At 46.3% G+C, this 26164-nt stretch overlaps 1 protein-coding gene across 6 annotated transcripts; it reads left to right on the top strand.

Annotated features, from left to right (window-relative positions):
• Window positions 1-757: 757 nt before the first annotated feature.
• LOC140460716 (uncharacterized) lies at window positions 758-24273 on the top strand. Of its 6 annotated transcripts, none has more exons than XM_072555342.1 (2): window positions 758-1114; window positions 22510-24273. In XM_072555342.1, exon 2 carries the CDS (start codon window positions 22893-22895, stop codon window positions 23943-23945), a length of 1053 nt encoding a protein of 350 aa, XP_072411443.1. In that variant the 5' UTR covers window positions 758-1114; window positions 22510-22892; the 3' UTR covers window positions 23946-24273. The 6 variants fall into 6 exon arrangements, with proteins under 6 accessions (XP_072411443.1, XP_072411445.1, XP_072411442.1 ...); XM_072555344.1 differs by having other exon boundaries at window positions 763-984; XM_072555341.1 differs by having other exon boundaries at window positions 764-1137.
• The last annotated feature ends 1891 nt before the right edge of the window (window positions 24274-26164 follow it).

Consider the following 26164-nt stretch of genomic DNA (forward strand, 5'->3'; position numbering starts at 1 on the left):
AACTGGCAGCAGATTCAGTCCTGGGGGGTGACCGAAGGCAGCGTCACTGGTTGGATCTGATTGCTGGGAGAGCTGGTGCCCCCGCTGGTGCTTCCGCAAGTTGCAGGAAAACATGAACCTCTTCCCACACTCGGGCCAGCTGAAGGGTCTCTCCCCAGTGTGGACACACTGGTGCTTCAGCAGGGTGGAGGAATTGCTGAAGGCCTTCCCGCACTCAGGGCAGCAGAATGGCCTCCCCCTCCCCCACCCGTGTGGACCAGCTGGTGCTTCAGCAGTGTGGAGGAGCGGGTAAAGCACTTCCCACACTCGGGCAGGAGAACGTCTTCTCCCCGGTGTGAACGGACTGGTACCTCAGCATGGCTGAGGAATTGCTGAAGGCCTTCCAGCACTTCGGGCAACTGAACGACATCTCCCCCATGTGGACCCACTAATGGTAGATTCACTTAGATATAACTGCGTCACTTTACATATTAAGATATCCCTTTGAATGTGCCCACATCCCTTTGAAATGTAATCTCGTCCATTTAAACCTCTTTATTTGCAGAAATACCCATTAAAATGTCCACGTCACTTTAAAATGCAGATTGCCCCCCTTTTAGATATGATGCCGTTCCGTTAGATGTCGGGATATCTGTTTAAATTGAGCCGTGAGCTTTCCCAATGTAGACAGGGCTCCTCGGAACGTGGCAGTGTCCCCCCTGCAGCTGCAGAGCGAGACAGGAGAGTTTGTTTTTGTGAATGAGCAGTTGTAGCGCGAGGTGTCTGTTACTTGGTGACGGTGAGGCTCCCCCGGCCCCGCCCATCCCCCTGAGCTGACGTCACGCGGGGGTGAAGGCGGTTGGGAGGAGAAGTCGCTCGAGCGGGGAAGGGGCGGCCGTTAGGAAAATGGCGCCGTGCGGCCCGGGGCAGACACCCGTCACTGGGCACCGCCGCTTTCCTGGCGCAGCTGCTGTGTCACGGCCACACCGCCCGGCTGTACAGCAGGTAGGAGCCGGTGACCATTCTGGAGGCGGATGGGGTTAAGGGCCTGTTTGGGAACCCGTCGGCCGCCTGGGTGGTGGAGTTCTACTGGTCGTGGGGCGGCCCCTGTGTCAACTCTGGGGCCACCTGGAAGGTACTGGGCCCGGGAGGTGAAAGGTGAGGCAGGTTGGGGGGGGGGGGGACGGAGGGGAAGGAATGTGGGGCCTGTCCTGTCATAGTGACATTTTACACTCACTTTCCATCTGCTTTTACTGGGGCTTGTGCTGTTTACCCCCTCACTGTTTATTTAATCCTTGTGCTGTTTGCTCTTTGCTGTTACTTGTGCAATTGCTGAGGGTAGTGTGTAAATACTGTTGAAGGAGATTATGCACCAACATGTCTATGTTCCTCAGTGATTGAAGGGGCAGGACCTGTTGAGAATGCTTAGTAAAGTATGTGGTGTACTAAGCCTTGTTAACATGGATATAGTTTGTTATTTGTCAAAATATACTTTTTATTATTTAGAGTCATAGAGATGTACAGCACGGAAACAGACCCATTCGGTCCAACCTGTCCATGCCAACCAGATACCCTACATTAATCTCGTCCAATTTGCCAGCACTTTGGTCATATCCCACTAATCCCTTCCTATTCATCTATCCATTCAGATGTGTTTTCAATGCTGTAATTATACTGACCTCCACTACTTCCTCTGGCAGTTCATTCCATACATGCACCACCCTCTGCAAGGAAAAGTTGCCCCTTAGGTACCTTTAATATCTTTCTGCTCTCACCCTAAACCTATGCCCTCTTGTTGTGAACCTCACCCCGACACTGAGGAAAGGACATTAAAAAAGTTGAGCAGCCAGACAAAATGCAAAAGCTATAAAATGTTGAGCCACATGGGGAAAAAGAACTGTGTCTCTACCCTTTATTTTTCCTATTGGCATTTGAACACTTAAAATCTGTCAATAACACCAGCATCACGACATAATGTCTGTTCCATGGTGTGAACAACAGCACGCCTGCTCGCTGGTGTCACCAACACATGGTCCATGCTCCTCGCTGTCGGCAGAAAAGGCGACGTCGCTTATCTCTGTTCCTAAAGGTCTTCCCTTTATTCTTAAAGTTGTGCCCTCTGGTCCTAGTCTCTCCTACCAATGGAAACATCTTCCCAATGTCATTGCACTGTGGGGATGAAGTCCTACCCTATCTGGTCATTTCTGCTGCTGGGTGAGACTAGGCCTCAAGGTTAGAGGGAGTAGCTTTCAGACAGAGATGAGGAGCAACTGCTTTTCCCAGAGGGTCGTGAATCTATGGAATAGTCTAGATTAGAGTGGTTCTGGAAAAGCACAGCAAGTCAGGCAGCATCTGAGGAGCAGGAAAATCGACGTTTCAGGGAAAAGCCCTTCATCAGGAAAGTGTGTGTGTGTGCATGTGAGTTTGTGAAAAAGACTGCGCGTTGGTGAGTGTATTTGCATGTGTGCATGCTTGATAAATTGTGATTGTGATGGAGTATGAACCTGTGAGAGGGTGAGAGTGTTGAGGGCGTGGTGTATGTGTATGTCTGAGAGACCACATGTATGACAGAGGTATGGATAGAAGTGAGGGGTTACATTTTGCTAAAATAAAGACGGGCAAGACTTGAACAGGTAATGGTAGGGCCCTGGGTCGTGTTGTAGAACAGAGACCCGGAGGTGTTCAGGTTCATTGATCTTGAAAGTTACATCACTGGTAGACAGGGGTGAAGAAGGTGTTTCGCACACTTGCCTTCATTGTTCACATGCTGAGTACAGGAGTTGGGACATCATGTTGGAGATGCACACAGAAAGTACTTTACTCAGACGGTGATAGATATCTGGAATGCATTGTCAGGAAAAGTAGAGGCAGGGATGGTAGATTCATTTAAAGTGCATCTGGGCGGAGGAGATGGTGGCGACCCAGCAAGTCTGAGTCTGTAGTGCTCTGTCCAAGACTCAGGCAAAGTGGGCTGCCTGCCTCCACCACACCTGCCAAATCATTTAAAATAGCTTTTATTTAAATACACTAGTTATTTTGCACCAAACTTGAGCAGTTTAGTGCCCTGTTAAAATGACTAAAGGAAAGAATGCCCGCAGCTCGCACCACATAGGAACCCTTCCCCAGCTGCAGTAGAGGTGTCCGCAGCTGCCCCACTATGGTGGCGAGCCTTGTTGCAGTGATTTCTAAGCTTGAAGAGAAGATCGACACCTTCATAGAAGAGCAGGTGGGAGTCGCTCTCGGTTGCGCTGCAGAAGCACGACCAAGATATTGAAAGAATCGAACATCGAGTCGGAGGGGCGGAGCTAATGGCCGCGACCTCCCAGGCTGCTGCAGAATCAGCCGTGGGTCGGGTCTGGACTCTCGAACAGTGAGTCTGGGCCTTGGAAGATCACATCAAATACCTCAAATCGAGGTGGTCGAGAAAATATTCGTTTGCTGGGCCTTCCCAAATGGGAAGAGGAAGGCCAGCTTACAACGTTTCTGGATCAGTGGTTTCCGCAGTTATTAAATCTGGAGGGTGGATCAGGCCAGGTCAGGGTAGAATGGGCCCACCGGCTTGGACCAGCGCCCCCACCCGGTCCTGTTCCGGCTGCAGTGCTTTTAGGAGAAGCAGATGCTCCTGGAAGCTTCCAGAAATCTTGGGAAAGATCCCCAAGCCATGATTTACAAAGGATCCAAGATTATGCTGTTTCAAGACTTTTCCCTGGCTCTGGTCCAAAAGAGGAGGGCGTTTAAGGGATTTAAACATTCAGTACTCCCTGTGCTACCCAGCGACGCTTCGTTTTAGCCATGAAGGGTCCATGTATAACTTCGGATCACCGGAGAAGGCCAAAGAATTTTTGGAGTCTCTTAGATAAATTGTAAGAGTTAACCCGTGTGGTGAATGATGTTGTTCTGCCCTCCCCCTTCTCTGGTTCACCCTTTTTTTTCTCTTTTATTACTTTATTGCTTAATATTATCTCCGGGAAGTAGGGAGGGGGGGCTTATTTGTTCTCCACTCTGCGATTTTCTCCTTTTTTTTGTAAATATATATAGGCCGGGTGGTCTAGTAGATTTAGGTGAGGAGGGGTCTCTGTTTTGTCTTATTTTTTCTCTTAAAACGGGGTTATTTCCCCCTGTTATTTTGTATTACCATAATTAATTATTATCTGCTGAGATTGTAATTTTATAGTTTTATATGTTTATATGTTGTATTAACATCACCAAATATATCTAGGTGTTGATGTGTGGGTGGGGAGGGGGAGGAGGGTAGGGGACTCATTGTTAACTTTAGCTTGGTCGTACACTTGAATTTTCTTCACTTTATTATGGGGTGCCTTGGTCGAGGGTGGGGCACTGGTCGGGAGAGGATATGATTGGTTTTCGGAAAGGAAGTGATTGCCCCGGAAACGGAAAAAATCTCGATTTAAATATGTTATGTTGTTTTATTTAGAAATAGTTTTTTTTATTTTATTGGTGAGTGTAATAAAGAATCTCAATTTTTGTGAATTTTCTATGGTCTAATCTTTTAGATTAGATTACATTACAGTGTGGAAACAGGCCCTTCGGCCCAACAAGTCCACACTGACCCACCGAAGCGCAACCCACCCATACCCCTACATTTACCCCTTGCCTAACACTGGCAATTTAGCATGGCCAATTCACCTGACCTGCACATCTTTGGACTGTGGGAGGAAACCGGAGCACCCGCAGGAAACCCACGCAGACACGGAGAACGTGCAAACTCCACACAGTCAGTCGCCTGAGGCGGGAATTGACCTGGGTCTCTAGCGCTGTGAGGCAACAGTGCTAACCACTGTGCCACCGTACTGCCCAGGTGCATTTTGGATGGTGTTTCTCCTCCCAGGGGGTCTTGGACTTGCCTGGATGATTATGGTGAGTCATTCGCTTAAATAGTGCACCTGGAATGCCAAGGGGAGTAATTCCCCAATCAAAAGGAAGAAAATATTATCAAACCTCAAAAAGGAAAGGGTTCATATACCTCTTCTACAGGAGACCCATTTATTGGATAAAGGAGATTTGAAATTACAACAGGGTGGATTTGATCAGGCCTTCTTTTCTTCCTTCAGCTCAAAATGTAGGGGAGTAGTCATTCTTATTTGGAAGAATCTCCCTTTCAAAATCCTAAGTCAGATAAAAGATGAATCTGGACGATATATACTAATTAAAGCCCTTATAAATGGAGAGGAATATGGGATTTTAAACCAGTATTGTCCCCCGGCGCATCCTTTCAAATTTATAACGGAAGCCTTCTCCAAACTGAGCTCGTCATACAATTATAGGGGGAGACTTTAATTGCATTATGGAGCCGGAAATAGACAGGATACCCAAGAATACTGCAGGTGTATCCCCCAGATTTAGACAATTGGCGAATTTGAATCAAGAATTAGAATTAATAGATGTGTGGAGGTTCCTCCACCCGCAAGGCAGAGATTTCTCTTTTTACTCTAATCCACATAAATGTCACACGAGAATTGACATGCTTTTTATCCTCTCGACTTTTTAAAATTCCATATCGTCCTGTAAAATAGGTGATATGATCATTTCTGATCACGCTGCTGTGTACATGGAAATCAAGGCTAGGAACAATGAGGCATCCCCCTGACATTGGCGTATGGATTCCTTCTTAATGAAGGATAGTAAATTTGCAAAATATTTTTCTCAAGAATTTAAAGCTTTCTTGGAAATTAATTCAGGTACAGCTAGTAACCCGTCAATGATGTGGGAGACTAATGAAGCTTATGCGAGAGTTGTGATCATTTCATACTCGGTGACCCGGAAAAAATTAAAAGGAAAACAACAGCGTCTACTTGAGGCTCGCTTAAAAGCAGCTGAAACAGCATACGCTGACAGACCTTCTATTGCCAAATTACAAAGGATTATGACCCTTAGGACAGCTCTGAATACCGCCTTCACTCAAACGGCAAAGAGGGAAATATTATTTGCAAAACAAAGATTATATGAATTTAGCGATAAATCTGGTAGATGCTTAGCATTTCTTGTAAGGAAAACAAAAGGGCCCCTCAAACTATCACAGCTATCAGGGAAAGTGCTGGTATTCTGATTCACATCACAAAGGGATCAACACAATCTTCAGAAAGTTTTATTCTGATCACAGGATTGTGAAGATAGAGCCAGGAGGATGCAGTCCTTTTTTAAAAGCCTGGCCTTTCCGGACTTAATCCCGGAATAGGTATCGGTCCTGAATGCTCCCCTAACAACCCAGGAAATACTTGGTGCAATCAGGTAACTTCAGAGCGGTAAGGCACCTGGCCCAGAGGGCTTTCAGGTTGAATTTTACAAAGAGTTCACAGGAGTATTAGCTGGCCCACTTATGGACATATACAACTACACAAATAGTCAGGGCTGCCTCCTGCCTTTACTGAAAGAGGTGAATATCTCCCTTATTCTCAAAAAAGGAAAGGATCCAGATGATTGTGCACGATACAGACCAATATCCTTGCTAACTGTAGATTTTTAAATTCTCTCTAAAACATTGGCATTGAGGCTGGAGAGGGTACTGCCATATATCATAAGAGGACCAGACTGGATTTATTAAGGGCCGTGGATCATCTAATAATATTAGAAGGGTCTTGAATGTGAATAAAGTCTGTCATCAGGAAAGAATACCGGGAATAGTAGTCTCATTGGACGCAGAGAAGGCATTCGACAGGGTTGAATGGTCATACCTGTTCTCTACATAGGAAAGGTTTAGCGTTGGAAACGTATTTGCCAAATGGCTCTCAACACTGTATAATGATCCCAAAGTAGTTGTGATCACCAATGGATTAGGTTTGGATAGCTTCAGTGTGGATAGGGGCTGCCGTCAGGGATGTCCTCTCTCACCATTGCTAATCACGCTAACAATTGAGCCACTGGCGGGAAGCGATATGGGCTTACTCTAATATAACGGCCCCGAGGGTTGGTGCAGGTAAACATAAAATTACCCAATACACAGATTATGATCTCCTTTTTCTTAATAATCCTCTGATGTCCATGCCTCTCTTCATCCAAGTTATTAATACATTTAGTTCATTTTCAGGCTACAAAATTAAGTTTTCAAAATCGGAGGCCATGCCGATGGGTGGCCTCACTAATATGTCCCACTTATTGGACGGATCCCACTTCCCCTTTCGGTGGTCTCTGGGGGGTTTCTAACACTTAGGCATTTTTATCACCCCAGTGTTTGGCCAACTGTATAAAGCCAATTTGTACGTCTATTGGAAAGGGTAAGGCAGGACCTTCAACGCTGGGGAGGCCTTCCAATTTCCTGGCTAGGTAGAATAGCCCTAATTAAAATGAATGTCTTGCTCCCTCTTATACCCTATGAGAATGCTTCCGGTGATGCTGCTGAGTATGGCACTGCGCAAACTGTATCATTGGCTGGGTTTTTTCAACTGGAATCCTAGACGGCCCCTCATTAAGTTAAGGAAGCTACAGCTTCCACAGGCAAGGGGAGAGGGCTGGATTTTCCAGACTTTAGGAAGTCTCAGTTAAGTTCCTTGTTCAGCTACATAGCCAATTGGGTCTTGTCTGATCTGCAATCAATCTAGATGGACGTCGAGGCTTCTCAAGTACAGTGCCCTCTTATTAACCTCTTATTTTTAGGTAAGATGAAAATCATCACGAACCACTGTAGAAACCCTACAGTACGAAACACAATTAAAGCTTGGAATATAATGTGGCAAAACGAGGGTAATTCACATAAAACATCCCCCTATACTCCTATAGTGGGGGCATGGGGTTTTCAACCAGAGCTTACAGATGCCATATTCAAATCCTGGAGATCCAGGGGTATCTCCTGTTTCGGGGATCTGTTTGAGGAGGGGTCCTGATGTCTTTTGAATAGCTGCAGCAGAAATTTGGATTACCTAATGGAGACCTCTTTCGATACTTCCAAATTTGAGACGTCATACAGAAGAAGGCTATGCTATTAGATAGTCTCTATAAATCAGATAGAGAACGTAGAGTGTTGTGGCCAATGGGTGTACCCTTGGTCAGCACTCTTTATCATTTATTACATGATGAAATGTCGGAATATATGGACCGTCTGCTTAGAACATGGGATCAGAATTTGGGGCTGGAAATTTCTACAGAACAGTGGAATGACATCTGGGAAAATGCCAAAAAAAATCTCCATTTGTAACAGAACCCAGGCCATTCAGGTAAAGATACTTCATAGGGCCCATATAGTACCAGAACGATTGGCAAACTTTAGGGCAGGAGAATCTGCAATGTGTCCCAAATGTAAAACAGAGGTGGGCATTCTTACACACCGCTTGTGGACGTGCCATAAGATCCTCAAATACTGGACCAAAGTAGTAAACGCCCTGACAGACATCTTGGCAACGTAAATTACAGTAGATCCAGTATCTCCTCTTCTGGGCTTCTCGAGCTTACCTTCTGTGGATGTGCACGGGAGCAAATTATTTTCCATTTTCTCCTTCTGTGCAAGGAAAAATATCTTAGTAAACTGGGTGGCTGAGGGCCTTCCAGGACTTCCAAATTGGCATAGATTAATCATGGAATATATTCCCCTTGACTTCCTTACAAATATGGTGCAACAAAAAACTGAATTATTCTATAACATATAGCAGCCCTTTTTGAATTTCATAGATACAGATATTTTGGCCATTCTATCAAGGACTTTCATCTAGTTGAGGTAACGGTTCAGGCTGGTCCGGGGCCCCTTGGGAGAGGAATCCCGCATGAATACGGGTTTTATTATGACTTGATGTTCACTCATTCCAAGCATGTACTTCACGACTTAATTACTATATTATCCTTTTTTTCTCTTGAATAATGTAATTTATTTGATCATACACTCTGGTTAGTTATGGGTTAGATTAGTAGTTAGTTGAGTTTTGTCTTTTTCTTTGTCAGGTTTTGGCTATTATTTAAGATTTAATTGTATATTAATGTTTGTACTTGTGTTTTTTTTATTTGTAAACTTGTAAAAACATGTTAAATTTTCAATAAAAATATCTTTTTAAAAAAAAAGTGCATCTGGACAGATGCATGAGTAGGTGGAGAGCAGAGGGATATAGATTCAGGAATTGCGCGATAGGTTTAGACAGGGGATTTGGATCGGCTTAGGCTTGAAGGGCTGAAGGGCCTGTTCCTGAGTTGTAAATTTTCTTTGTTCTATGTTGAGGCTGTACAGGATGTTGGTGAATCTTTTTTTTGGAGTACTGGGTACAGTTCTGGTTGCCCTGTAATAGGAGGAATACTATTAGAGATGGTTCGGTAATGATTTACTTGGACATTGCCAGGACTGGAGGGTTTGAGTTATAGGGAGTGGCTGGGACTTTATCACTGGAGTGGAGGAGGTTGAGGAATGACCTTATTGAGATTTGAAAAATCATGAGGGGTGAGGGTAAGGAGAATAGCGAGGAGCATGTGCGGTTATGTAGAGTCGGGGTGGGGAGGTGAAACAAAATTGTGGCTCTACCTTTTTTTCCTCCTATTGGCATTTGGCCAGTTGAATCTGTCAGTTACACCAGCATATCTACAAAGCCTACTGCACGTGCCCCTCAGTGTCAGCAAGCGCTACGCATGTTCGCCGGTGTCTGCAAAAAAACCTGCACATCCTTCTATGTCTGTAAAAATGGTGCATGAATTTCATTTGCCAGCCCAATGAGGAGCACTGGAACACCAGAAGGAGGAGCCTGGTCCTCCTACCATTCAGAACAGCCCTATTGTCTGAATTTGAGACGTCGATTTTCCTGCTCCTCGGATGCTGCCTGACCTGCTGTGCTTTTCTAATCTTGACCCATGAACCTCTGAAGCTGCTGCTGCTCCTCTTTCTCTGAATGAAGACTGAGATTCATCCAAGACTCTAATTTCCTTCCTCTGTCCAACAGCACACTCTTCTCTCACTCCCTTTTCTATTTCTTTTATTTTCATGCTGGGATCCAATTGTTGACTTGCAGCAACTGAAAAAGGGAGTGAATCCAGAAAGAGGACAGACTCTGGAAAAGCTGGTCCCGGTCTGTGCCTCAAACATATGGCAAATGCAGTACCACAGGGTGAAGTTATAGTCTTTACTGTGGGGAGAAAATAGCAGAAATTCGGTGTATTGTTTAAATGGTGGTATATTGGGAAGTGGAGAAAGTGAGGAGTGCAAATGCTGGAGATCAGAGTTGCAATGTGTGGCACCAGAAAAGCTCAGCAGGTCAGGCAGCAGCCAAGCAGCAGGACAGTTGACGTTTCGAGGACGAGCCCTTCATTAGGAATGATGTGTGGACGTACAAAGGGGCCTCAGTGTCCTCCTCCGCCAGTCAGACAGGTGCAGCAAGCAATCAGCAAGGCAAGTGTTATATTAGCAAGAGGAATTGAGTTTAGAAGTGGGGATGTCTCCCTGCAGTTAGGGGGGATCATTGAATATATTCAAGGCTGAGTTCACATGATTTTTGAACAACAAAGAAGTGAATGGTTATTGGGGAAGGCAAGAAAATAGTTTTAAGTACAGAACAGTAACAGACTGACTAAACTCATCCCACCTGCCTGTGTTTGGCCCATATCCATCTGAACCTTTCTTATTCATGTACTTATCAAAATGTATTTTAAACGTTGTAACTGTACCTGCATCCTCCACTTCCCCTAGACATTCATTCCACACACAAACCACTCTCTTTTTATTTTAAGAATAAAAGTGCTCCTCATGTCTTTAGAATCATTCTACTCTCACTTTAAACGTTTGCACCCTCATCTTGAAATGACACCTGCCGTTTACCTCACCTATACTCCTCATGATTTTTTAAACCTCTCGAAGGACACCTCTCAACCTCCAATGCTCCAGTGAGAAAAGTCCCAGCCTCTGCACCTAGATGTAGGGAGATCCGTATCCATTTGTGATCTGTTCAATGCTGGTGCAGGCTTGAAAGACCAAATGGCCTACTCCTGCTCCCAATTCTCATGCTTTGTCCTGGACAGCAAGAGACCACAGACATAAGAGCAGAAAGTGGGCTATTCAGCCCATCAGGTCTGCTCTTACCATTCAATCGTAGTTGATCAATTTCTGAGTACCATTCTGCTGCTTTCTCCCTGTCCCCCTCGATACTCAAGAACCTAGCTATCTCAGTCTAAATATCCTCAGTGACCTGGCCTCCGCAGTCTTCTGTGCCAATGAATTCCATAGATTCACCACTCTCTGGCTGAATAGGCTTCTCCTTATCTCCATTCTAAAAAGTCTTCCCTTTACTCTAAAGCTGTGCCCTCGGGTCTTAGTTTCTCCTACTAATGGAAACATCTACCCAACATCTACCCAACATCCACTCTGTCCAGGCTGTTCAGTCTTCTGTATGTTTCAGTTAGATCTCCCCTGAGTATGGGCCTGTTAATCAGCATGAACCAGACCCTTCAGGATGAGGTACAGCAGGGATTAGGTTCAGCAAATTGAAAATGGAGGGAGAGTGTGTGGGATGGAGATCTTCAGCCTCTAAGGAATAAGAGAGGAAAGAAAGTTCACTATAACTTAGAATTGATTGGATGGGCTGATGGGCCAAGGAGGGGCAGAAAGAGTTGAACTTGGAGAAATGTGAGGTGTTGCATTTTGGTCAAGCAATGCAGGCAGGACTTACACAGGACTTACACTGCAGAAGAAAGAGACCTTGGAGTGCAGGTTCATAGTTCCTTGTAAGTGGAGTCGCAGGTAGACAGGATAGTGAAGATGATGTTTGGTATGCTTTTGTCTATTGGTCAGAGCATTGAGTGAAAGAGTTGGGAGGTCATATTGTGGCTGAACAGGACATTGGTTAGGCCACTTTTGGAATATTGTGTGTAATTCTGGTCTCCATCCTATGGAAGGATGTTGTGAAACTTGAAAGGGTTTGGAAAAGGTTTATAAGGCTGGTGTCAGAGTTGGAGGGTTTGAGCGAGAGGGAAAGGCTGAATAGGCTGGGCCTGTTTTCCCTGTAGTGTCGGGGCTGAGGGGTGGCATTATAGAAGTTTATAAGGGGCATGGATAGGTTGAATAGCCAAGGTCTTTTCCTCCAGGTAGGGGAGTCCAAAACTAGAAGGCAGAGGTTTGAGCTGAGAGGGCAAAGATTTAAAAGGGACCTGAGGGACCACATTTTCTCAGAGGGTGCTGCATGTATGGAACAAGCTGACAGGAAGTGGTGGAGGCTGATACAATGACAACATTTAAGAGGCATCTGGATGGGTACATGAATAGGAAGGGTTTTGAGGAATATGGGCCACATGCTGGCAAATGGAATAGATTGATTTTGGATATATGGTTGGCATCGACGAGGTGGGTGGAAGGATCTGTTTGTGTGGTGTGTGACTCTTACTGTATTCGGTGAATGCAGAAGTGTGGTTGTGAAGACTGGACTTTCAGAGCAGCTTTCAAAGATGTTTTGCCCTTACTGGGACCGGAACAAGTTACAATGAAATCTTTTGTTTGTGAGACAGCAAGCAACTAAGTGAGTACATCTGGGATTTTGGGGGAAAGTGGGAATTCGTTTCACTTTAAGGATGAAGCCCTACCTTCTCCAGTCATTTCTGCTGGTGGCTGAGACTAGGCCTTGAGCTTTGGGGGAGTAGGTTTAGGACAGAGATGAGGAGGAGGAAGTGAGGGCTGCTGCTTTTCCCAGAGAGTAGTTTATCTGCGGAATTCTCTGCCCAAGGAAGCAGGCTCCAAAATGCACCGGTTCTAACTCTTCGACTTGATGTACCCGTGACTGTAAACTTTGAAGTGCTTTGGTTAACTGATGTAAATATTTCCCACTCGTCCAACAATACAGTGACAGCTGTTTCAGTCATTGGGATGGTTTTGATTCATCTACTCTTATTAGACAATATTCATGACAATGTACACGAGGTAATTCTATATAAGCAAGTTGTAGACAATTTAAAAAGGCTGACCAGGCAAGGAGGTGGTTAACAAACCCAGGGCATCCCTCTTAGAGTATGCATCTTGTTTGTTTATAAATTAAACACACTTCAGATCTTTTCCTAGCTGCTTTCCAAAAATCTGGGTGCCACCAGGTTTGTGAGTGTTAACAATAATGTACATAATCAACTGAAATAGGCAGCAGCAAAGAATGAACACAAACCAGTCCAGTAGGGGTCACCCACATTTTGGTTTGAGTATTGAGGGATTACCCTTTTTGAGGCCCCTGTGATATCTGTACCATACCCAGGCTAATGTGCATTGAAACCAGATTGAAGTGTTAACTTTTCTGCAAACTTCTACCTGTGTGTGTGTGTCTCTCTGTAACATTTTCCAACTTGCTTCATATCTCAGTTTGTCAGCTTTTGTTTATTCCTTCCTTCCTTCCAAGGCTAGCGAAGCACACACTTTCCAGAACAGTCCAAATTAGGGAGTTGAGCCTCACAAATCCTGGCTATGACACATAGCTGCTTAACCAACTGTGCAAACTCTCAATATCTGTCAGCCGTTTCATTTGCAAATCGAACACTGTTTTCAAAGCAAGTTGTTTGTGTCTCTGCATGAGTCCACAACCCAGGGGAAATCCAACGGAGTCTTTAATAGTTGCCCAATGTGTCCTGTATGCTAAATTAATTCAAGTCTGGATGTCCTAAAGCGAGCAATTATACTTATTGCAGATTTCTACTACCCAATTAAGACTAATGTCGGGCACTCGAATGGATTGGTGGCATTTTATATAATTATTCCCGACAGTGTGGGAACGGGCCCTTCAGCCCAAAAAGTCCACACCAACGCTCCGAAGAGCAACCCACCCAGACCCATTCCCCTACATTCACCCCTGACTAATGCACCTACTACGGGGCAATTTAGCATGGCCAATTCACCTAACCTGCACATCTTTGAACTGTCGGAGGAAACCCGTTCAGACACGGGGAGAATGTGCAAACACCACACAGACAATTGCTCGAAGCGGGAATTGAACGCAAATCACTCAGTTACATTTTCCAAAGAAGCCTGTTGTTCTACAACCTAGAGTTGTGTGATTTTAAATCCAGGTTAAAGTGGATTGGCTATGCTAAATTACCCATAGTGCCCAGGGATGTGCAGGTTAGGGTGGAACGGTCATGCTAAATTACCCATAGTGCCCAAGGATGTGCAGGTTAGGGTGGATTGGTCATGCTAAATTACCCATAGTGCCCAAGGATGTGCAGGTTAGGGTGGATTGGTCATGCTAAATTACCCATAGTGCCCAAGGATGTGCAGGTTAGGGTGGATTGGTCATGCTAAATTACCCATAGTGCCCAAGGATGTGCAGGTTAGGGTGGATTGGTCATGCTAAATTACCCATAGTGCCCAATGATGTGCAGGTTAGGGTGGATTGGCCATGCTAAATTCGGCATCAGGTGTATTACTCAGGGTTAAATGTATAGCAATGGGTGTGGGTGGGTGACCCGTGAGAGCGTCGGTGAGTCCGAGTGGCCTGCTTCCACACTGGAGATTCTCTGAAGAGAGGGGGCTTTGGAAAGTGTGTTCTCCGCCCCTTCAGCCGCAGCGCATGCGCAGCGCGTGGGCTTGCTGTCGGTCTTCCCCTCCCCCCTTGCCGTCACTTTTCCTTGCCCCGCCCCTGGTTCCTTTATTGACGTCACAACGCGGAAGTCGACCTGTCAAAGTGAATCTCCCTCCATCTGGACAACTCTTCATCCTGGGAGGGAGGCAGAGATGGAAGGAGGCGAAATTGTTCACTTGTAGCAACTGGAGTGAATCCAGGGAGGGAGCAGACTCCGCAAACTCCGGTATGTGTCTTAATTATCCGGGTGAGGAGGAACTGAAGAATCGATGTTGGGAAGGCGAGGGGTAGATAGTTTTCTGTTTTGATCTTTAAAATGAACCCGATTCCCACCACTAACTGCAACAGGTGTAAGTACAGCACATGCAATTTTCCTCATTGCAGCTTCAAGCCGGTTTTGCGTCCTGTTCTTCCTACGCCTTTGCTCCAGCACAGTCAGCTTCCTTCCCTCATTCCCATCTCCCCGCCCTGATGTTCCAAGCTGACCCTCAAAAGATCTGTTTGTCTCTCCATTCTTTTTTGTGGGTTTTGAAAACTTTCCCAATCCTCTAATTATAAGAGTTGGGAAGTTATGTTGTAGCTGCACCAGACATTGGTTAGGCCACTTTTGGAATGTTGTGTGCAGTTCTGGTCTCTCTGCTGGAGGAAGGATGTTGTGAAACGTGAAAGGGTTCAGAAAAGATTGACAAGGATGTTGTCAGGGTTTGAGCTGAATAGGCTGGGGCTGTTTTCTCTCGAGCGCCAGAGGCTGAGGGGTGACCCTACAAACTTTTATAAAATCAGGAGGGGCATGATAAGGTAAATAGACAAGGTCTTTTCCCTGGATGGGTCATAGTTTTAGTGTGAGGGTGCGTGCAAAGAATGAGCTGCCAGAGAAAGTGGTGATGGCTGGTACAATTACAACATTTAAAAGGCATCAGGATGACATTGACTGCATTGGCGCCACCTCGTGCTCCCACGAGTAAGTTGAGCAATTCATCAACTTCACGAACACATTCCACCCTGACCTTAAATTTACCTGGATCATCTCTGACACCTTCCTCCCCTTCCTGGACCTCTCCATCTCCATTAATGACGACTGACTTGACACCGACATTTTTTTACAAACCCACCGACTCCCACAGCTACCTGGATTACACCTCTTCCCACTCTACCTCCTGCAAAAATGCCATCCCGTATTCCCAATTCCTCTGCCGTATCTGCTCCCAGAAGGACTCTTTCCACCACAGAACACACCAGATGGCCTCGTTCTTAGAGACCACAATTTCCCTTCCCACATGGTTAAAGATGCCCTCCAACGCATCTCGTCCACATCCCGCACATCTGCCCTCAGACCCCACACCTCTAACCGTAATAAGGACAGAACGCCCCTGGTGCTCACCTTCCACCCTACCAACCTTCGCATAAACCAAATCATCTGCCGACATTTCCGCCAAAAAGACCCCACCACCAGGGATATATTTTCCTCCCCATCCCTTTTCCACCTTCCGCAAAGACCGTTCCCTCCGTGACTACCTGGTCAGGTCCACACCTCCCTACAACCCACCCTCCCATCCTGGCACCTTCCCCTGCCACTGCAGGAATTGAAAAACCTGCACCCTCACCTTCATCCAAGGCCCTAAAGGAGCCTTCCACATCCATCAAAGTTTTACCTGCATATCCACCAATATCATTTATTATATCCGTTGGTCCCGATGCAGTCTCCTCTACATTGGGGAGACTGGATGCCTCCTAGCAGAGTGCTTTTGGGGACATCTCTGGGACACCTGCACCCATCAACTACACCGCCCTGTGGCCCAATATTTCAACTCCCCCCTCCCACCCCCGACACCTCCCACCCCTGGATGCTTGGAGGAAGAACGGCTCATCTTCTGCCTCAGAACACTTCAACCCCAGGGCATCAATGTGGACTTCAACAGTCTCCTCATTTCCCTTTCCTCCACCTCACCCCAGTTCCAAACACTCTGCTGCCATTTTCACTATTTTCACTTTGCTGTACCTCATCCTGAATGGTCTGGTTCATGCTGATTAACAGGCTCACACTCAAGTGACATCCAATTGGACACAGTGGACATTGGAAAGATGTTTCCATTGGTAGGAGGGAATAGGACCTGAGGACACAGCCTAAGGGTAAATGGAAAGCCTTTTAGAACAGAGATAAGGAGAAAGTACTTCAGCCAGAGAGCGGTGAATCTATGGAATTTAATGCCGCAGAAGGCTGCAGAGGCCAGGTCACTGAGGATATTTAAGACTGAGACAGATAGGTCCTTGAGTATCAAGGGGATCGAGGGCTACGGGAAGAAAGTGGGAGAATGGGGTTGAGAAACTTATCAGACACTATTGAATGGTATGAATAGACCTGATGGGCTGAATGGCATAATTTCTGCTCCTCTGTCTTCAGTCACTTGCTGTCCTGGACACAGAGTGAGAAAATTGGGAGCAGGGGTAGGCTATTTGGTCTTTTGAGCCTGCACCAGCATTGAACACATCATAACAGGATATGAATCTGCCTACATTTAGGTGGAGAGACTGGGACTTTTTCACTTGACCATGGGAGGTTGAGAGGGTGACCTTATTGAGGTTGATAAAGGATATGGATGACGTTAATGGTGGGTGTCATTTCCCTCGGTGGCGGTTTCAAGATTAGGGTGCGAACTTTGAAGGTGAGAGGAGAAAGATTCAAAAGAGACATGAGGGGCTCTATTTTTCTTTTACACAGAGTGGTTTGCGTGTGGAATGAATGTCTAGAGGAAGTCGTGGATGCAGGTACAGTTACAGGACAGGCTATAAGGGGTGAATAGATTATTTCGGGTGTTGTGAAATTGGTTCCGACTACGTAGTAATAGAGTCACGGAGTTGCAGAGCACAGAACCAAACCCTTCAGTCCAGGCTGTTCAGATATCCGAACTTAATCTAATGACCCATTCGCCAGTATTTGATCCACATCCTTCAAAATCCTCCTTAATCATGTCCCCATCCAGATGCCTTTTAAATGTTGTAATTGTACCAGCCTCCACCACTTCCTCCAGCAGCCCATTCCATATACACACCACCCTCTGTGTGAATGGGTTGTCTCTTCAGTCTGAAATATATCTTTTCCCGATCACCCAAAACCGATGCCCTCTAGGTTGGACCTAGATGTCGGTAGATTCATATCCAGTTATAATTCGTTGAATGCTGGTGCAGGCTTGAACAAACAGATGGCCTACTCCTGCTTCCAATTCTTGCCCCCTCTGTCCAGGACGGCAGGAGAACATAATTCATCGGAGCAGAAATTGGCCATTCAAGGTCAGCTCTGCCATTCGATCATGGCTGATAGGTTTCTCAACCACATTCTCCCACTTTGTCTCCACAACCCTCCATCATCTTGATGCTCAAGAATGTCTCTATCTCAGTCTTAAATATCCTCAGTGACCTGGCCTCCACAGCCTTCTGTGGCAGTGAATTCCATAGATTCACCGCTTTCTGGCTGAAGAAGTTTCTCCTTACCTCAATTCTAAAAGGTCTTCCCTTTACTCTGAGGCTGTGCACACTAGTCCTAGTCTCTCCAGTCAATGGAGACACCTTCCCAACTTCCACTCTTTCCAGGCCATTCAGTATTCATTACGTTTCAGTTAGGACACTCCTGCTTGTGGGCCTATTAACCAGCGTCAACTGCATCCTTCAGGATGAGTTACAGCAGGGATTAGGTTCAGCAAACTGAGAATGGAGGGAGAGTGTGTGGGATAGAGATTTTCAACTTCTAAGGAATAAGCAAGGAAAGAGAGTTCACTATAAATTAGAACTGATCAGGTGGGCTGATTGGCCAAAGTGTGGTAGATGGAGTTTAAATCCGAGAAGTGTGTGGTTTGCATTTTGGTTAAGCAATCCAGGCAGGACTGACATGGTAAAGGGGGATATTGCAGAACAAAGAGACCTTAGAGTGCAGGTTCATAGTTCCTTGAAAGCGGAGTCACCGGTAGACAGGATAGTGAAGAAGGCATTTGGTATGCTTTCCTTTATTGGTCAGTGCATTGAATATAGGAGTTGGGAGGTCATGTTGTGGCTGTGTAGGACATTGGTTAGTCTACGTTTGGAAAACTGTATTCATTTCTGGTCTCCCTTTTTATAGGAAAGACATTGTGAAACTTTGAAAGGGGTCGGAAAAGATTTACAAGTCTGCTGTTTGAGTGACAGGGAAAGGCTCAAATGGCTGGGGATATTTTCCCAAGAGCATTGGAGGCTGAGGGGTGACCTTATAGACGTTCATAAGGGGCATGGATAGGGTGAATATCCAAGGTCTTTTCCCCAAGGTAGGAGAGTCCAAAACTAGAAGGCATACGTTTGAGATGAGTCGGAATTTTTAAAGGCATCTGAATGGGTACATGAATAGGAAGGGTTTAGAGAGATGTGGGCCACATGCAGGCAAATTGGACTAGATTAATTTAGGATATCTGTTTGGCCAGACGAGTTGGACCAAAGGGTCTGTTTCCGTGCTGTATGACTCTAATCTCCTTCGGTGAAAGCAGAAGTGTGATTATGAAGGCTGGAGTTTCAGAGCAGCTTTCAAAGATGTTTTGCCCTTAATGGGAGCAGAAGAAGTAACAATGAAATCCTGCATTTGTGAGACAGCAACTGAGTGAGTGAGTACATCCGGGATTTTGGTGGAAAGTGGGAATTCATTGCACTGTGGAGATGAAGCTCTACCTATTGAGTCATTTCTGCTGGTGAATGAAACCAGGCCTCAAGATTAGGAGGAGTAGATTCAGGACAGAGATGAAGAAGAACTGTTTTTCCTGGAGAATAGTGAATCTGTGGAGTTCTCTGCCCAAGGAATCAGTAGAGGCAGCTTCATTAAGTATATTCAAGACACAGTTGGAGGTGGTTTTTGCATGGTAGGGGAATTAAGGGTAGTTGGGACAATGCAGGGAGGAGGAGCTGAGACAATGGATAGATCAGCCATGATCTTAATGAATGGTGGAGCAGGCTAGATGGGCCAAATGGCCTACTCCTGCTTCTATTACTATGAAACTACAAACCTGCATCTCCCATGGCTAACCCACCTAACTTCGACTTTCTGGGCAATTTAGCATGAACAATCCAAACCAAGGCCAGTGAGCAACGTAGTGATGTGGGAAATGAACTTCAGAGAATGATAGAAAGGGACAAGGAGAGTAAATATGCCAGCAATCAAAAATTGAAACCAGAAATGGTATCTGAATGTGTGCTGCATTGTGACAAAAGTAAATGAGTTGACTGCACACATTGAAGAGAATAATTATGATCTGAGACTCCTTACAGAGACATGGCTTCAGGATGACAAGGATTGGATCCTGAATATCGAGGGTTTGGTCAAATGGGAAGTGAGGTAAAGGTATAAGGTTGGTGCTGCTAATCAAAGCACTGATCACAGGGTAGTCTGGTGTCAGCTCGGATTTCAGGTCCTGATTTCTCTGTCCTCTGTTGATCTCCCTGTTCCTACAGAGTAACATGTCGGTCTGTTGTCAGCTCTGCTGGATTTCTGCTGAAGCTTTGCCCCCCCCCCCCCAACTTTTTTTTTGTCACATTCTGGAACAATAAAGCATTCAGCCAATCAAGCCCCAACCCACATATCCCAGCCTGTCAACCATCCAGACACACAGTGTAATCATAGCAGGGAATCACACAAGAAAAATGAATCCAAATTTGAAACAAATAGGTGCTCTTGTTTAATGTTTGTTCATTCGGAAGTAAACCAGAAATGGGGGTCTCCTAGGATTCTGAGACTGTCATACTTGAGGAATTCTCTCTCTCTTTCATCTATCTATGAGAACCCAGCTATGATTTACAACAATATTTACACCAACAGAAATAGACAAAGATGTACAGGATGGAAATAGACATTTTCTCTCTCATGCGCGCACACACACAAGTCCACGGGAGTGAATGTATATTTGCAGAGCTGAGCTGAAATGTCACTTTTTGTTATCAAAATTTAAGTTATATGGAGAAGGTGCCTTCCAGGGATTTCTGGGATTTGCATATTAATGAAACCTGCAACCCATTTGTAAAGATGAAAGGCTTAACAATCCAGGTTTGTTCAATGTATCATTTCAGTGGCAGGACACTGTCATCTTTTTCTATAAATTCTATGTATTATGATCTTATTCTCCACAATCACCTGATGAAGGAACAGCGCTCCAAAAGCTAGTGCTTCTAAATAAACCTGTTGGACTATAATTTGGTGTTATGATTTTTAACTTTGTCCAGGTTAGGGGGGATTGCCTATGCTCAATTATCCATAGTGCCCAGGGATTAGATTACTTACAGTGTGGAAACAGGCCCTTCGGCCCAACAAGTCCACACCGCCCCGCCGAAGCGTAACCCACCCATACCCCTACATCTATATCTACCCCTTACCTAACACTACGGGCAATTTAGCATGGCCAATTCACCTGACTTGCACATCTTTGGACTGTGGGAGGAAACCGGAGCACCCGGAGGAAACCCACGCAGAAACGGGGAGAACGTGCAAACTCCACACAGTCAGTCGCCTGAGGCGGGATATGAACCCGGGTCTCCGGCGCTGTGAGGCAGCAGTGCTAACCACTTTGCCACCGTGCCGCCCACATGTGCAGGTTAGGTGTGATAGTCAGTGAGTAGAGCAAGAGGTGTAGGGGAATGGGTGTGGGTGGGTTACCCTTCGAGGGTTGGTTTGGACTCGTTGGGCTGAGTGGCCTGCTTCCACGCTGTGGGGATTCTGTGAAGGAAAGGGATTCCTGCAACTGTGCACCTCACCTCGCCCCGCCCCTTTTGTTTCGCCCCTTCTCCCTCCCCCTCCCCCACCCTCGACGCATTGATGGCGTCACAACGCGGAAGTGGTCCTGTCAGTTTGAGTGAAACTCCCTCTCTTTGGGCAACTCTTTGTCCTGGGAGGGGAGGGGGGAAATCTATTCACTTGTGGCAGTTGGAGTGAATCCAGGGAGGGAGCAGGCTTGGCAACCTCAGGTATGTGTCTTAATTACCCGGGTGAGGAGGGACGGAAGGATAGCGTGGGGCTGTTTTCCCCATCACACCAGAGCCTGAGAGGTGACATTATAGACTTTTATAAAATCATGAGGAGCATGGATAGGGTAAATAGACAAGATCTTTCCCTTGGGATGGGGAGTCCCGAACTGTAAGGTCATAGGTTCAGGGTGACGGCAGTGGGGAGATGTAAAAGAGACCTCAGGGGCAACTTTTTCATGAAGAGGGTGATGCGTATATGGAATGAGCTGCCAGAGGAAGTGGTGGGGGCTGGTACAATTCCTACAGTTAAAAGGCATCTGGATGGGCGGATGAATACAAAGGGTTCAGCTGGAGAGGGGCCAAGTGGTGGCAAATCATAGAGATGTACAGCACGGAAACAGACCCTTCGATCTAACTCGTCCTTGCCGACCAGATAGCCAACCCAATTTAGTCCCAGCACCCAGCCCATATAGGGGCTAAGTGATAACAAATGTGACTAGATTAATTTAGGAAATCTGGTCAGCTCGGACAGGTTGGGCCCAAGGGTCTGTGTCTGTGCTGTGTGACTCTAATCGTCTTCAGTGAAAGCAGAAGTGTGGCTGTGATAACTGGACTTTCAGAGGATGTTTTGCCCTGACTGGGAGCAGAAGAGTTTGAAGTGTATCGGTATTAATGCCTTGACGTTTCATTTTGCTTCCAACTTTCTTGGGTCGTTAACCATTTTGTGTCTGGTTCTTCCTCAAGAAGCTGCATTGCAGGTTCACCCTAAATTGACACTTTTTTTTGCTTCCCAAAAGCAGACCTGCTCACTCTTAGCAATATCCCAGTGTTGTGAAAGATATTAACTTTCAGGTGGAATTATCCAAAATTCAGAGCGATGTCAGTCTTGATGTTTTTTGCTCATCTGCCCCTGTAAGATCCTGAATCAGCACCTTCAGGAGAATTATTTAGATTGGAGTGAGAACAGAGGGGGAGAGAGAGTGGGATGGTGCTTTCAATTTTGTGGAGAAACAAGAATATTCCACAGAAGGTAGAATTGCTTGTTCTGAATTCTACCCTGCACTGACAGTGATGACTTTTGCAATCTCTTTTTAAACAGTGTATTTGAAGATTTGAAGATAGAAGTTTCAAAATCAACGCATGAAGTTCTTATGCCCGAAACGTTGACTCTCCTGCTATTCGGATGCTGCCTGACCTGTTGGCCATTTCCAGTACCACACATTTCAACACTGATCCTCCAGCGTCTGCAGTCCTCACATTGACGTCAATGACTCAATCCATCGGGACCAGAAAGAATTTTCAACTATGAGTCTGTGAGAAGGAGCAAAGCGTTTTGGTTCCTGTTTGAGTACGTTTTCAGCATCAGTGGGACTGGATGAGAGACCCTACCATTGTAGCGCATTGAGTGTGGGGCATGTAGCAGCAGGAATTGACAGCAGGGAGGGGCTGGAAACGTATTTGTGTGCAGCTGAAGCTTCGGCCATGGAGAAACCCGAGGAATCCCGCCCCGTGGAGAAACGGTGCAAGTGCAGTGATGGCGGGAATGGCTTCCATTTCCCGTCTGCCCTGCAGATTCATCAGCACATCCACACAGGGGACAGGCCATTCTCCTGCCCTGAGTGCGGGAAGGGCTTTGCCCAGACCTCCGCCCTGCTGAGGCACCAGCGGACCCACACCGGGGAGAGGCCATTCCCCTGCCCAGAGTGCGGGAAGGCCTTCAGTAATTGTTCCGACCTGCTGAGGCACCAGCGGTCCCACTCGGGGGAAAGGCCCTTCAGCTGCCCCAACTGCGGAAAGAGATTTACCCAGGCCTCCCACCTGCTGAGGCACCTGCGGGCCCACGCAGGGGAGAGGCCGTTCTCCTGCCCTGAGTGTGGGAAGAGATTTACCCAGGCCTCCAACCTGCTGACCCACCGGCGGTCCCACACAGGGGAGAGACCCTTCAGCTGCCCCGAGTGTGGGAAGGCCTTCAGTAATTCCCCCAACCTGCTGAGGCACCAGCAGGTCCACACGGGGGAGAGGCCCTTCAGCTGCCCAGATTGTGGGAAGGCTTTCAGCGATTCCTCTTCCCTACTGACCCACCAGCGGACCCACAGTGGGGAGAGGCCCTTCAGCTGCCCCGAGTGCGGGAAGGCCTTCAACAATTCCTCTTCTCTGCTGACCCACCAGCGGATCCACACTGGGGAGAGGCACTTCAGCTGCCCCGAATGTGGGAAGGCCTTTAGCAATTCCCCCAACCTGCTGAGGCACCGGCGGGTCCACACAGGGGAGAGGCCTTTCAGCTGTCCCGAGTGCAGGAAGGCCTTCAGCAATTCCTCAAACCTACTGAAGCACCAGCGGATTCACACGGGGGAGAGGCCCTTCAGCTGCCCCGAGTGCAGGAAGGCCTTCAGTAATTCCTCCGCCCTGCTGACCCACTGGCGGGTCCACACGGGGGAGAGGCCGTTCAGCTGCCCCGAATGCAGGAAGGACTTCACCCGCTCCTCCCACCTCCAGAGGCACCAGCGCATTCACCTACCATCGCAGGGTGTTTGAAGGAGCAACGGCTGAGTGTCATTATCGACTGGACTATTGACCCAGTTCCAGGTGCTCCCGGGTTTGAATCCCACTGCAGCAGATGGCGCTATACAGGGTACAGGTTGAAATTGCTGAGTGAGGCAACACTTCCTCCGGGTTAAGGCTGTACCAAGGACCCAATTAGAAAGGGACATCTCAGTGCTGATCAATAGTAAAGAAAGTGGTGGGGCGAAATGTGTGCGCTTTGATTTTGAGCTGTTCAACAAGCAACTTTATCTCTGCCTTTTTGCTGAGGAGATCTGAAGTTGTAACAAAGTTGGGTCGCAATAAAGGTTACCTGAACTTACTGCCGCGCTCAGACTCTCATTGAAAGCTTTGAGCGCCAAGGGGTTTTTGTTTTAAAGCTGCTCATTTCTTTCAGTCTCCTGCACTAAGCTTCCAATGTCGCATATCAGATGGAGTCGTGAATGAGCAGCCAGTATCGTGAGAAATTGTCAATTTTTCAGGAGTGCAGAGAGTGTCATTTCATCGGCATTGTAAGATTTCTTGGCAGCATCAGGAGGTGTGGGCTGTGTTCGCAAGAAATTATGTGGAGGAGCCAATGTTGGACTGGGCTGGATAAAGTTAAAAATCACACAACACCAGTTTTTAGTCCAACAGGTTTATTTGGAAAGCACTAGCTTTCGGAGCACTGCTCCTTCAGCAGGTAACTGTGGAGCAGAATCATAAGACACAGATTTTATAGCAAAAGATCACAGTGTCATGCAACTGATAGGATATATTGAACAAACCAAGATTGCTGTTAAGTCTTTCACCTTTTAGACTGAGTTGCAGGTTTCAGTTCATTAATCTGTAAATCCCAGAACTACTATTAATTCACGTTCTCGAGATGACTTAAGGTTTTTTATTTTAAAAAGTGACATCTCAGCCCAGACAATGCATTAAAAGTGTGAGGTTCAAGTCTGACAGTATCCCAATCTTGAATCAGACTGGTTCTAGTTCCAAAGTAGGAATTTATAAAATATTACATGGATTGACTGCCTGCAGGTTGTGCACTTTTTGAGCAAAGTAGAATGTATCTGCAAACATAATTCTGCCAATATAAGTTTGCCCAAAAAGTGATGTGTGAATGCATGCATGTAAGTGTGTGTGTGCATGCTTGGTAAAGTGAGAGTGTGATGGAGTATAAGCCTGTGAGAGTGTTGGGGATGTGTATATGTGGGTGTCTGAGAGAAAGCGTGTGTATGAGTGAGCTATTAAAAGTGAGGGCTTGCATTGTGCTAAAACAAGGAAGGGCAGGACGTGTACGGTTAATGGTAGGGCCCTGTGTCGTGCTGTAAAAGAGAGACATGATGGGGTTCAGGTACATAGTTCTTTGAAAGTTGCATCGCTGCTAGACAGGGTGGTCAAGAAGGCATTTAGCATACTTGTCTTCATTGTTCACACCATTGAGTAGAGGGATTGGGACATCCAGCGGGTCGGTGTGGACTTGTTGGGCCGAAGGGCCTGTTTCCACACTGTAAGTAATCTAATAAAATCTAATCATGTTGAGGTTGTACAGGATGTTGGTGAAGCCACTTGTAGAGTACCGAGTATGGTTCTGGTGATCCTGTAAGAGGAAGAATTCTATTAGAGAGGGTTTGGTAAAGATTTACCAGGATGTTGCCAGGACTGGAGGGTTTGAGTTATAAGAAGATTTTGGGACTTCATTCACTGGAGCACAGGAGGTTGAGGGGTGACGTTATTGAGATTGATAAAATCATGAGGCGTGGAGGTAAGGTGAACACCAAAGGGCTCTTCCTTAGCGTAGGGGAGCTCAAGACTAGGGAGCATATTTCTTTAAAGTGAGAGGAGAGAGATTTAAAAGGAACCTGTGGGGCAACTTTTTGACAGAGGGTGGTTTGCATGTGGAATTTGGATGAGTACATGCATAGAAAAGTTTAGAGGGATATGGGCCAAACACAGGCAAGTGGGACTAGTTTAGTTTGGGAATCCTGATCGGCATGGATGAATTGGACCGAAGGGTCTGTTTCTGTGCTGTATACCTCTCTGAACCAGAAGTGATCTTATTGAAACCAGTAGAATTCTGAAAGGGGCTTGACAGGATAGATGCATATAAAATGCTGCTTTGTCGGGGGGAGTCATAGAATCCCAATAACATGGAAGCAGGCCATTCAGCCCATCTATTTTAATCTGGCCCTCCGAAGAGTATCTCATCCATATCCATCCCCTTTCTC

The sequence above is a fragment of the Chiloscyllium punctatum genome, chromosome 36, assembly GCF_047496795.1.
Source record: "Chiloscyllium punctatum isolate Juve2018m chromosome 36, sChiPun1.3, whole genome shotgun sequence".
NCBI lineage: Eukaryota > Metazoa > Chordata > Chondrichthyes > Orectolobiformes > Hemiscylliidae > Chiloscyllium > Chiloscyllium punctatum.

Excerpts from the sequence above, each read along its gene's own strand:
- LOC140460716 (XM_072555342.1), top strand. The coding sequence starts at position 22,893 with ATGGAGAAACCCGAGGAATCCCGCCCCGTGGAGAAACGGTGCAAGTGC.